Source organism: Paramisgurnus dabryanus, chromosome 15 (assembly GCF_030506205.2).
Source record: "Paramisgurnus dabryanus chromosome 15, PD_genome_1.1, whole genome shotgun sequence".
Classification (NCBI taxonomy): Eukaryota; Metazoa; Chordata; class Actinopteri; order Cypriniformes; family Cobitidae; genus Paramisgurnus; species Paramisgurnus dabryanus.
The window spans coordinates 372,917-384,677 of record NC_133351.1 but is presented as its reverse complement, the minus strand read 5'-3'; the positions used below and the strand labels follow the sequence as shown (position 1 = coordinate 384,677).

The 11,761-nt window shown below is 40.9% G+C and overlaps 1 protein-coding gene across 3 annotated transcripts in view; it reads right to left on the bottom strand.

The window, feature by feature from the left end:
- Positions 1-585: 585 nt before the first annotated feature.
- Positions 586-11,761, bottom strand: part of rab3gap1 (RAB3 GTPase activating protein subunit 1) — a 30,091-nt gene continuing 18,915 nt past the window's right edge. For 2 of the 3 annotated variants that reach the window (XM_065252467.2, XM_065252469.1), the window contains 8 exons: positions 11,263-11,400; positions 6,535-6,762; positions 5,561-5,657; positions 5,372-5,475; positions 4,741-4,853; positions 3,912-4,014; positions 1,754-1,774; positions 586-1,410 (listed from right to left, as the gene is read on the bottom strand). In XM_065252467.2, the coding sequence (XP_065108539.1) occupies positions 1,186-1,410; positions 1,754-1,774; positions 3,912-4,014; positions 4,741-4,853; positions 5,372-5,475; positions 5,561-5,657; positions 6,535-6,762; positions 11,263-11,400 (1,029 nt within the window). In that variant the 3' untranslated portion in view covers positions 586-1,185. The remainder of the gene's footprint in view (positions 1,411-1,753; positions 1,775-3,911; positions 4,015-4,740; positions 4,854-5,371; positions 5,476-5,560; positions 5,658-6,534; positions 6,763-11,262; positions 11,401-11,761) is intronic. The other variant, XM_065252468.2, reaches the window with a different exon arrangement.

Sequence of the window (11,761 nt, the reverse complement as noted above, 5' to 3'; positions counted from 1 at the left end):
CGGTGGGTGTGCGTACGGCCCGCCGCCCACGACGCTCTTAAACACGCATGTGTGTGCCAATGCGAAATGAAAAAGACCAAGAAAAAAGCGGGAAGCGGGAAAGGTTGAAGATGGAGGAGGTGCTGGATGTCGTCATGGCAACAAGCAATAAGCGCCGCACTGAGTGTTAGAAGCAAATCTCTGTGTACGGCAACGTGCCAGCAGACAGCGTTCAAGCTGTGAAATGCATTGTGCCAAGCCAATCATATCTCAAGCTGTCTCTCCATTGCGACTGTAGAGGGAAAAACGCGACCGGCACTCAACTAAATGTGGTAAAAATAAAGTTTTTGGGGGCCTTGTGACAGAAAAAGATGCCATTACTCTTGACATTTAGAGAGTTATTTATAAGATCCTTAAGCAAAAACTAAATAGACCTTTAACTGTTCAATAATGTTCTTGCATAATCGCTTGTGAAGCACTAACTTGATTTTAAATATAAATACTGAAAGTAATGTTGCATGTATTAACGTCAGCGTTCGTTTCAATGACTTCAGTGCAATTAAAACACTGCGAGCGGCACAAGGCGTTAATGAGGCAAACATGAAAACATGAGACAAGTTTATGCTCAGAGAGTTTATTGTTTTCATTCCCGTGACATTACACAAAGTTTGTTGTCGATCGCTGACAAAATCATCAGAATCTCATCACAGGTGGACAGACATGTCTGGATATCTGGCCCATAAAGCTCACGTGATGACATTTCTGAATGATAGACTGACACTGAACGGATGTCACTCACTTCTTCAGTGGTTTTTCTTTTTATTTAATGGATAAATGAATGAATGATAATATGTGTGTCTGTGGGTGTTGTTATACTTATACTGTCATTAAACACACGGGCTGGTGTGTTGTTTTCCTAAGGCAAAGCTTTGTAAATGAATTGTAAAAGTCCTGCTCAGAATATCCCATCAAGCACACAGTGGGGAAGTTATTATTATTATTATTGTAAGCATGTGTGATACCACAAATAAACCATTTTAACATCTAACCAGAGGTGATGACAACCCTCACCCTCTGCAAACAATACCAGAAGCGTCTGCATCACCACTCTGGAAAAGTTTACTTCTTATTTTAACTCGTGTCCCACGTCACTAAATTAACTAACCAAGTTAAAAGCGTTCAGCAACAACAGACGATCAAATGAGTTTAGAAAAAAGAGGTGTCGGAGGAAAAGGCCCCGGCGAGCCGAAACTCCTCCCGCGTGAGCACGCAGAAGAGCCGCTGCGGCAGGGCTTTGGAATACGGGGCGGGCCGCGGCACGCAGGTGCGGAGCAGAATTTCCCGTCCGGCAGGGGCTGGAAAATCCACAACGGCTTTTTTGTCATCTGTAACTCCAGCAGTTTCCTCTTCCATTGGAGACAACAGGGCGGCCTGCACACATGAGTACATCATCTACAGTCATCATCACACACATCAACAAATCATCAATCAACTGTGTAGACTTTATCATCAGGACACTTAAGAGGTAAAAAGGTAACAAATCAGCTTATTTGTTGGAAATATATCTGACTACATTTTACAATTGCAAACTAAAAGCCTGAACGCTACAGTACTGTATGTACAACAGCACCCTCCGCAGAAAACACTTGTAAGATGCAGTGTTATGTTCATGAAATAAAGCGGTGGTCGTCGAGCGAGATCTGCACAGCACTGAGATGAACCCTGTGAAGAGTAAACGTGTTGATCTGGACAAACTGTTGTCAATGTGTTTTACCTCATCACTGCAGTCAGCCAACTTCACAAGAACGACAGACAGGCAGAAGGAGAGAAGAACAAACAAACAAAATAAAACACAAAACTAAATCAGAAGATTTGAAAAATGTTGAGATTGTGGCTCACATCAAAACTCCTTATATCCTCATATACATCAAATATATTTAAATCTAATCAAAAGAATTACAGTAAAACAATCCATTGAGAAATCAAAGCAGAAGTCACATTACAGAAAAGAGATCTGTTTGGGGGCAGTAGATGCTTGCACTGATTTATTAAAAAAAGCCTAAAAGGGTCCTAAAATAATCTTGACGCGCTTTTATACACATGCAAAAAAATGAGAGCCGGATATGCACTCAACACGATCTCTGTCATTCCTAAAAGAGACAAATAAAAGTTGGCAAGCAATCGGATAAAGAAACAATGATTTGGATTTTTATTGGTTTCAGGATAAAAACACAGTGAAATCAGTAAAACAGAGTCACAGCACACGTCTCTCTCCTGTCTCATCACCGGCGCTGTCTGTCTGTCTGTCTGTCTGTCTGTGTCTTTTCTCCTGGAAAGCTCACCTCATTGAAAGCCCTGATTTACATGGGGATGCTTGGGATAATTATTGCCTTGCTATTTGCAGCCTGGCAACACACAGGCTATAATTTAGTGCTCGTAGCGCAGACGGATGGTGGTGGGCAAATCCAGGCAACAAATTCTTCTCACTTTATATAAACTTGTGTGAGCTACACTTATTTCTGAGCGCATCTCATGAACGTCTGAGCAAACAAGCTGCTAAATCTGACATTTTTACACTCATATCATATTTTCAGCCTGCTTAACTGTAAATAACTGAGAATGACAATTTAAACATTAAGCACAAGTGCATCCTGTGAATGATATCAGAAATGAAAATGACTAATATTTATAAACAGTAAGATACAGTATATGACATGTAAATATACTGTAAAACAGAACAGAAAGAAAACTTTTGTAATGATCTAATGTATTTTAAAAGCTGTTTCTAAATAGACTGAAATGTCATTTCCTAACAGCTGAAATTATTATATTTTGCAAAAAGAAAATGAAGCCTATTTTTTAAAGCATTCAGTCTTTTTTAATTCTGTTTAGAGGAAGATTTTGTTTATAACTCATGGCTGTGTATAGGCCAGTTCACACTGGTCAGACAACTACCAACTCCAACAGACACCAACAGACAACCACATTCTAAAGTCTCATTTACTTTGATCCAACAACTGCCAACAGGGGTTTCACATTGGTCAGACAGACTCCAACAGAGTCTGTCTGACCAGTGTGAAGTGGCCTTATAGAGACGTGATCCCACTGTACATATACTGTAATAAGATCAACTTAGATGGCTAGATGGTAGTGGGATTTATTTGAAGATCATAAAATCAGGTGTAAACGGTGTCAAGTAAATATGATTGTAATGTAAAGAAACATAGCGTCAAGATCAGTGTAGTGATGATGTTTCACAGTTCAGGTGTGTACAGTTTTAATATCACAGTAATAAAAGTCGACACTAATCTGTGTGAGTAGATTTAGATCAATCTTTTTATCAGTCTTCATCACATGACTACACTAATAGGCCATCGCTTTCATACTATAAGAAAATATAAAAACTGATCCACCTGGGATAGCGTTTTGAAAAAGCTCAGCATAAAAGAAAGACCAAAACCTTGAGAATAAAAATCCCATCTTGATTATGGAGGCTGAGGAAACATTCATAGGTGATTCAAAACACATTCACAGATTTGACAGAAATCTCTGGACCAGCGTGTTTAATTACCTCTCTGTCACATTCTTCTATTAAATCAAAGCGAGACATCTGCTGGATCTCATTCATTACTTCATTATGACAAAGAGCAAAAACAAGCTCCTGTATAGCAGCTTGAGCTGATCTGTAATTTATATTAAAAGACAATCTTCATGCTGTTAAAGCCGTATGAGATGTCATTGCACTCGTCTGAGATTGCTGAAGGATCTACAGTATATTCACAGAGACATCAGTACTGCATCAGAGGGATGCTGGGAGTTTTCACACGTTACATTTAAAAACAGACGGCAACGTGGCAGCTACAAATCCAGCAGCACTGTGGGACAGAGAGTGTGTGTGATGCGTGTGTGATGCGTGTGTGATGCGTGTTTACCCGCTGAGAGCCGACGAAAAGCTTATGGATGATATTGCCAGCGGGACCTCGACCTGCACCAATAACAGACACCTCTGGTTCCTCTAACAGACAGCTCACAAACCTGAGACAAACATACAGAAAAAAACAAATGAAGTTTGCTCATGCAAACACACACACGCACAGACACACACACACACGCACAGACACACACACACAGACACACACTCTTCCTGCGGGTAGCTCGAGGTCTCGTCTTAATGAAGCTATTGTGTCTCTCCTGACCGGCCTGCTGTGGCCCGTGGGAACTAACGAGTATCAGGAGAATTTCCTGACATGCCCTCGTGCCCCTGTCAACCAAACTCTGTTCAGCACCTCCCCTCTCCTCCACTGGGGCGGCACTTTAAAAAGAAGATCCATTTAAGTTCAACAGATGAATGATGCCTATGAACAGCAGGACGTTAGATTTGTGCCACACTCCACGAAACAAACACAAACGCTAAACTCCACAGAAACAACCTGTTTATACTGTACATCATTACTGATATATATATGCATTATAATGTCTGATGTTTTCTCAACAGTTTGAGCAGCACACTTCAGATTTAAATCGTTTACCAATCTGTTTCAATGCGATGAAGATTCACACTGAGGACATTATTGAAGGAGAAGACCTTTAAAGTAGAGAGTGATTACACAGAAGTCACATAAAAGAAGAAAATTGCTCATGACTAACTAAAACACCAGAAACTTTTTAGGTACAAACTTGTAAGTGAACAGCAGGGGACGGAGAAAATAAAAGTACATGAGCCGTTTTCATGTCAAGCGAGGTTTGAGTGTAAATCTTTACCTCTCCAGTTCCTCACAGTCGTCTTTCTCTGGGCCGGCGACGCCAAACTTTGCCTTGAGTGAGCGAGCACGAGCGATGACGGCCTCCAGCGACATCATCTGATTAATAACATCCTGATAACACATCACCACAGGTGTAAACACTATTTTCACAAGAAAAATCACAAAAACTCTACAAGAAATAAAACCTGCAAACTCCCTGTGGCTTTAGAAATTTTTTATAGACGTTTCATCGGACGCACGTGCGGTGATGCGATTACGCGTCTGGTCGGAACTTAACTTCGGGTTTCTGTTTGTTTAATAGTCTGACTAGTTGCTAAACTCAACTCTTAAAACAAATACCTCGTAGAAAATAACAAATATTTTGTTTTCCTAGGTAATCTACTTGTTGTTTATTTAGCTTGTTATATAAATAAACTACTTTAAAAGTACTTTGTTGTTATTTATTCTGAACTTTCTGAGTTTACCGGAAGTTACGTGTTGACCACGAAAGCCGTTTGTTTATGTTGTTACTGCTGAAACCGTCTATATTCAACTGAAGAACTAATCTTTTATTATTCACAGCAACAAATTGAGTAGTAATAAAAGTAAAGAGACTAGTATGTAATGATTAGGGTTGAGTAGACCCTCACCTCCAGTTTCTTGATGTCAGGACTCGGCTGGTGCAGAAGTTTGCTGGCTTGCGCCGTCACCTGCTGGATGGTTTTACGCACAGACGGGATGTCCTCGGTCGACTCTGAAAGAATGATTATTTTATATACGGCATTTTTACATCACTGATTGTTCAGAGGTGCCGTGTCGTGTACGTGTTTTACACAAACCTTCATCCTTTATTTTAAGAAAAGAAGCATGTAGGACACAGGGCAGCAGATGTCTCATCAGATCAGCCGGTTTCTGCACCACAAGATAGTGTAGCACCTAAACACAGACACACACTTTATGGAAACAAGGACATAAACACAGACCTTTGCCTTTATTAAAGGACAAGTTCGGTATTTTAGACTTAAAGCCCTGTTTTCAGATTGTTTATGGTCAAATAGAATGGTTTTGACTGAAATTTTGACATTTTCGGCTGCCCTGAGAATTTTCGCGTGTTTGTGTTTCAGCTCAGACCTCTACAATGGGTTTAATGGTGCACTGGAACAATCCTTCCTAAAATGCATTAAACTTTCGTTTACAAAGACGTGAAACTCACCGAGTGGTCAGGGGTGTTCACTGATATGCTCACACAAAAATCGCTGCAAAAGATGCTTTCCTGCAACTGTGAGTGCTGTCCCTTTCTTACATTTTATGTTCTTCATGCCAACAATGTTAATAAAATTATCAAATGCATTCAGTGTCACTCATAATTTCTCTATTTTCACCAGAAACTTGGCTAGTGGAAATTCTTCACATTGGCTGGTGATCAAAAAAGTTAATTTAGATCCCTGGTTGTGACCAGTACAATTCCTACATGTCACTGTGATCTTTCTCTCTACTCAAAAGCACAAATGGATGAAGCCAAATTAATAAGTCTAGTGTGACCACAGCTTTACAGGAACATCTCGTATCACGTGACTCTTCACACACAGCTGGTGTTTCTCCTCTTTTGTCTGTAATCTGAACATCGTATCAATAAACGGCTTTCACATGATGCAAAGGATAAAAAATGTATAACTGTCATTTACTTACTCATCATTTTTATTTTAAGCAAAATGTTGCTTCAAGATCTTGAACCGCTTCAAACCCTAACCACACAAAGCCTAACTCATGATGCTGGAGCAAGCGTGCCTGTGGCCGGGCTTCAGGTTCTTACCTTTTCAGCCTCTTTGGTGTCGTCAAACAGCCTCTTCTGTCGTCGTGCCGGCGTGGCCTTCGCCGTTTCCCACGCCTCCTCCCACATGTTACCCGGGATCTTCATGCGGGCGCTCAGGTCGCCCCGAACGATCGTCCGGCCTGCCTCATCGGTCACTTCCTCTTCCACGTAATCTCTTGGGGAATACCAGCGCACAAAATCTTGCAGAGAGCAGCATGGGTTCGCTGCCTGTAGAAACACACAAAACACTTCTGGTCAGACTTGTGTGGTAAATCTCCTGCAAGAAAGTCATGGGTCATTAGTTTTCCCAAGTTCAAAAATTAAAAAAAGTATTTTCTTTATAGAAATGTAAGCCTGTTTTTTAAGAAATTAATAAATCTTTTATGATTACAAAACCAGAGAAAGATATTTACATTTAGTCATTTAGCAGAGGCTTTTGTCCAAACCCTAACACACTATACAGAGACAAGAGTTTTTTTTTTTTACAGAGAATGTAAAGATAAGGAAAGAATAATAATGAGGGCATATGGCTGGGAGTACAGTTGGGGAAAGTAGTGAAAACACGAAATGGAGTTTAATTTATATGGACTGTAAATGATCCAAGTTGAATGGATTTGAGAAAGCAGCAGCGTGGTAGTCAAGGTTGTAGCTAAATGGTGGAACAGAGTTTAATTTATTAGGGCTTTCCTCTATTGCAGGGACGGGCAACTTCGGTCCTGCAGAGTTTAGCTCCAACCATAAATAAACACACCTGAAGCAGCCAATTAAGGTCTTACTAGGAATACTAGAAACTTTTAGGCAGGTGTGCTGAGGCAAGTTGAAGCTAAACTGGACACCGGCCCTCCAGGACCAAAGTTGCCCATCCCTGATATATTGTAATGGTTTTGACTGACGACGCTCTGACAGATGAACAGTCACATGCACAGAAATAAAGACACTAAAGTGAGTGGGTCCAATATCATTGGTCTAAAAAGGATTTGGGTCTTGGCCCACCCACATATAATGTTTCTGACGCCCATGCATGAGAGTTGTATTTGTTTATGTAAAACGTATTAATCTGATCTGACACTTGATTCTCCAGCAGTGAGACATAAATGAGCTGTGAGGGCGCACTCACACTATCCAAACCAAACCGCGCTCGGGCGCGTTTGACCCCCAAAGCCTGGTTTGTTTGACTAGTGTGATCGCTCTGTTCCGTGCCCGGGCGCGGATTGTTTAATCGCGCCGCGGCCGGGTTGCAGAGGTGGGCCGGAGCGCGGTTCACTTGGGCTTAGGCGCTGGGGCATGGTTTGGTTTGGTTTGGATAATGTGAGTGCGCCCTGAGACACCTTTACATCAGTCGCTCTGTGTACTGAAAGACAATGATGTGACTTTTACTTACAGTACGTGAGACACCGTCTCTCCTTTAAACACATCTTAATTCCTCATATTGATCCTACTGACCGCAGCACAATCTTCAAAATCACTTAACACACATCTTATTGTTCATTTTCAAAGGATAGCGAGACCTGAGCTAACATAAACAAACACTGAATCACTAGAAAATGAGTCTATTATGCTCATGCTGAACCATGATTGTTAAATTCATCTCACACTGTTTGTGCTATAGACTTGACTAACCCTACCTTAACAATTTTCGTCTGTACTGACATTTCAGAAAAGGTGACTCCAACCCCTCCAAACCTGGTGAGGTTTTGTCCTTCAGACTTCAGCTCCTACACATCTGTCTGTAATTATCAAACACCTTAATGAGCTAAAATCTTCAGGACAGTAGCTCACCAGGAGTAGGGTTGAGACCCCTGATCGACATCTATACACGACCGTAAACACATGAATCATGAGCATTCACACATGTAGGCAGTCACATTATAACCGTTTAAACCCTTTCAGCTGTTGGTATTGTAATTCATAACTAAGCCCCTGCTGTGAGATTCTACTAAACGTGACAGAAGTGGACAGAGCGAGTAGCTGCAAATAGCTCTATATATCCATCAGGATACATGTTAAAAAAACAGTCGCCTAATCCTAATCCTGCAGTTTGATTGGTTAATGAAAAGGCCGATCAATGAGACTAACAGACACAGTTCCTGCTGCCGTGAAACTCTTCACACCACTGATCTACGGACCTTCCTTCACATCGTGATGCTCAGTCGATGTCTGACCAGCAACCACTGACTGCTATCGGTTTCATTTACTAAATATAAGCTGACAACACACAAATAATTCTAGTTTGTGTCTTTTTTTAAAACACCCATTAAACATTCACAGTGCTGGAGGAAAATGGCAGCAATTGGCAGCAATAACTTTAAGCAAGCGCTTTCAGTAGATCTGAATCAGACCGGCACATCGTTACCCACTTCCCTTTACAAAACCGCTTCAACTCAGAAACATTTGTAGGATGTCTGGTGTAAACCGCTCTCTTGAGGTTATCTCTATGAGGTTAAGGTCTGGGCTTTGACTAGGTAACTCAAAGTGGCAAATTTTGTTCATTCTTAAACCAATCTGTGGTGGATTTACTTCAATGATTAGGGTCATCATCCTGCTGCATCAACCAATTTCTACTGAGCCTCAACTGGCAGACAGCCACCCTGACATTATCCTGACCTGTAGGATATTTTGTTAGTTAAACTTGGGAATTCACTTTCAATTTCATTTTCATTTCTTACTTTCCCATAAAATTGTAGAACCCCACCCTAAACTCATATACTTTATATTATCTTGTATATTTTTTTTTTCAACCCCCTTAGTTTTTTCAACCCCTGAGGAGTCAGCTGACATTAGCTTAACATAGAGCTCTCTTCTATACATTACATTAATACTCTGTTTGATAGAACGGTTTAATCTTAGCCGCTGTACTTTGCCAATTTTTTGGTGTTTTCTTTTTATTAATGTAAAGCTGCTTTAAAATAATAAGCAATTATGTTTATATTAAGTGCTATAAATACAATTATATTGAATGAATAAATGAACACACGCACACACACGCACGCACGCACATGCACACACACACGCACACGCACGCGCACATGCACACACACACGCACGCGCACACACACACGCACGCGCACACGCACACGCACGCACGCACGCACGCACACAAAGAGCATTTGAAGAGCGGTTATTGTTAGTGGCTGGTCATTCTCATCTTTCAGTAACTGGTTAAGAAGTGGTTGAGTTTAGGGTGGGGTTAGATGCTCCAAATTATGAATGTTGATGAAAGCATTTCTAATTTTACAAATGCAGAACATTAAATGCATCCAATATGACACACAAGGCAAACAATCTTAAAACATAAGCACAGCTGCTGGCCGCTAGAGGGCCATTCACCCTATAATGTACCTGTACGTCATAATAAGCTGCCTGAACAAAAATGTATAAGGTTTTTTTTTGGAGGATACTCTCCACTTGGTTCAGCTCTTAAGTGTCGATCCATTACAGCTACGGATCAAAAGAGATGCAGCAGGAACGGTGATCCACGGAGCGGCACAGAGGGACGATGGGGCGCGAGCGTGCCGTCATCGCTACGAGACGCCCCATTCATCATATTCATATCTCTCTCTTCTCCACCCAGAGAGAGATGGTAATTAAAGCCAAAATGCCAAATGATGCTTGGCTAAGCACAATTAGATACAGCACTGCTGCTAAATTTAGAGGCCATCTTCAGCTAACGGGGCCATTTACTGCGATGGGTGCGCTCGCAGCAGTCTGCCACTGCAATAAGAAGAGATGGTCTGTCTGCTTAAGAAATCAGAGCATTTTGTAGGACAGTTGAACAAGCTATAGCAAGACAAAACAGACCCAAAATGTCACCCTACCACATCGCTCTTGCCCCCTGGTGTACAAAAACGAGCATCTCGCTTCATAGCCAGCAAACACAATGTTGGAAATGAAGGTATGCGTGCTGTGTTTACGGACGTCTCAGATTCCCAGCGATACTCGGTTCTTTAACGTCTCTAATGGTTTGTTCACGACACAACACCGTGAGATAACTCGCCGCTACCTTGAAAGAAGGGGATTAGACGCTTATGAAATGAATGAAGATTCTTACATCTAGCCAGCAAACGGCTTTCATTTCGCTGTGGATTGGAAAAGAATCCTATAGGGAACTAAAACTGATTTAAATAGCTGGAGATAAAGTATATGAGGCAGTGCACCATAATAAGTGTTCATGTATAGCTCATTGATAGAGCAGATAGAGGTCATGACACAAGTACTTTATAGATTGAAATGCACTGTAAGACCGTTTGGATTAAAGCTTCTGCCAAATGCATAAAAAAATAAAAAAATACTGTAGTAAAGAATTTGCCTAATAACAATTATTTTTTAACAGCTATTTAAACAAGAAACATAATGTAATAATTTCAATTAAATACAGCTTTACAGTTTTAATTGAGTTAAACTGTGTTAATTCATTGACTCTTTTATTTTATATGTAACTTTTTAAAAGCAACATTTTTACATGTGCTCTAAAGAAAAGGTGAGAAATTCTTGTCTGCACAAAACAGTTGCTGGGTGATTACTGGGGTGGTTGCTGTGGCGCAGCTAAGGTGGACTGAATGGTTGCTAGGGTGTTGCTAAGTAAAGCATTGTCTAATCTTAGATAATGACCACATGAAAAGCTACACTAGCAGGTTCAACACATGTCTGTCATGGGCTTCGTCAATCTGTTCCCAAGACTCAAAAACCATCTGAAAACAAAATGCATGTTTTAGTCTTTAGCAATCTCACCTTAAAGGACTCCATGTCTGAGAGCAGACAGGCGCTCTGCATGCGAGCCCGGAGCTGAGCCCCTTCAGCTGATGTACCCAGTTTGGCCAGGACCTCTGACTGCTCCTCCAGCAGGTCTTCAGTCATTGGTGCAGGCTCCTGAGTGACACAAACACAAGAACACACATTAGTGGAACATAGAGGTGTCCGTGTTCTTCTCATCCTGGGTAAAAACTTCAATGATTAACAAATACTTTAGAAAGTTGAGCTCATTTAAACAAAAGTATACACCATTACAAATGCTCCCTCCATATCATCGCATTTAGGTTCAAACAATGGATTTTATTAGCTGCTAATCTGACTGTCAAAGGGCAAGTGGATTACTGGAAACTATGTGAGCTGACACATTTAGGGAATAATGGGCAATTCTCTGAGAACGGTTCAATAAAATTAGAGAGGATGTCAAGTAAGGAGCATCACATGAGCCATTAATAATGAAGTGTGCAGGGTTTATATAGAA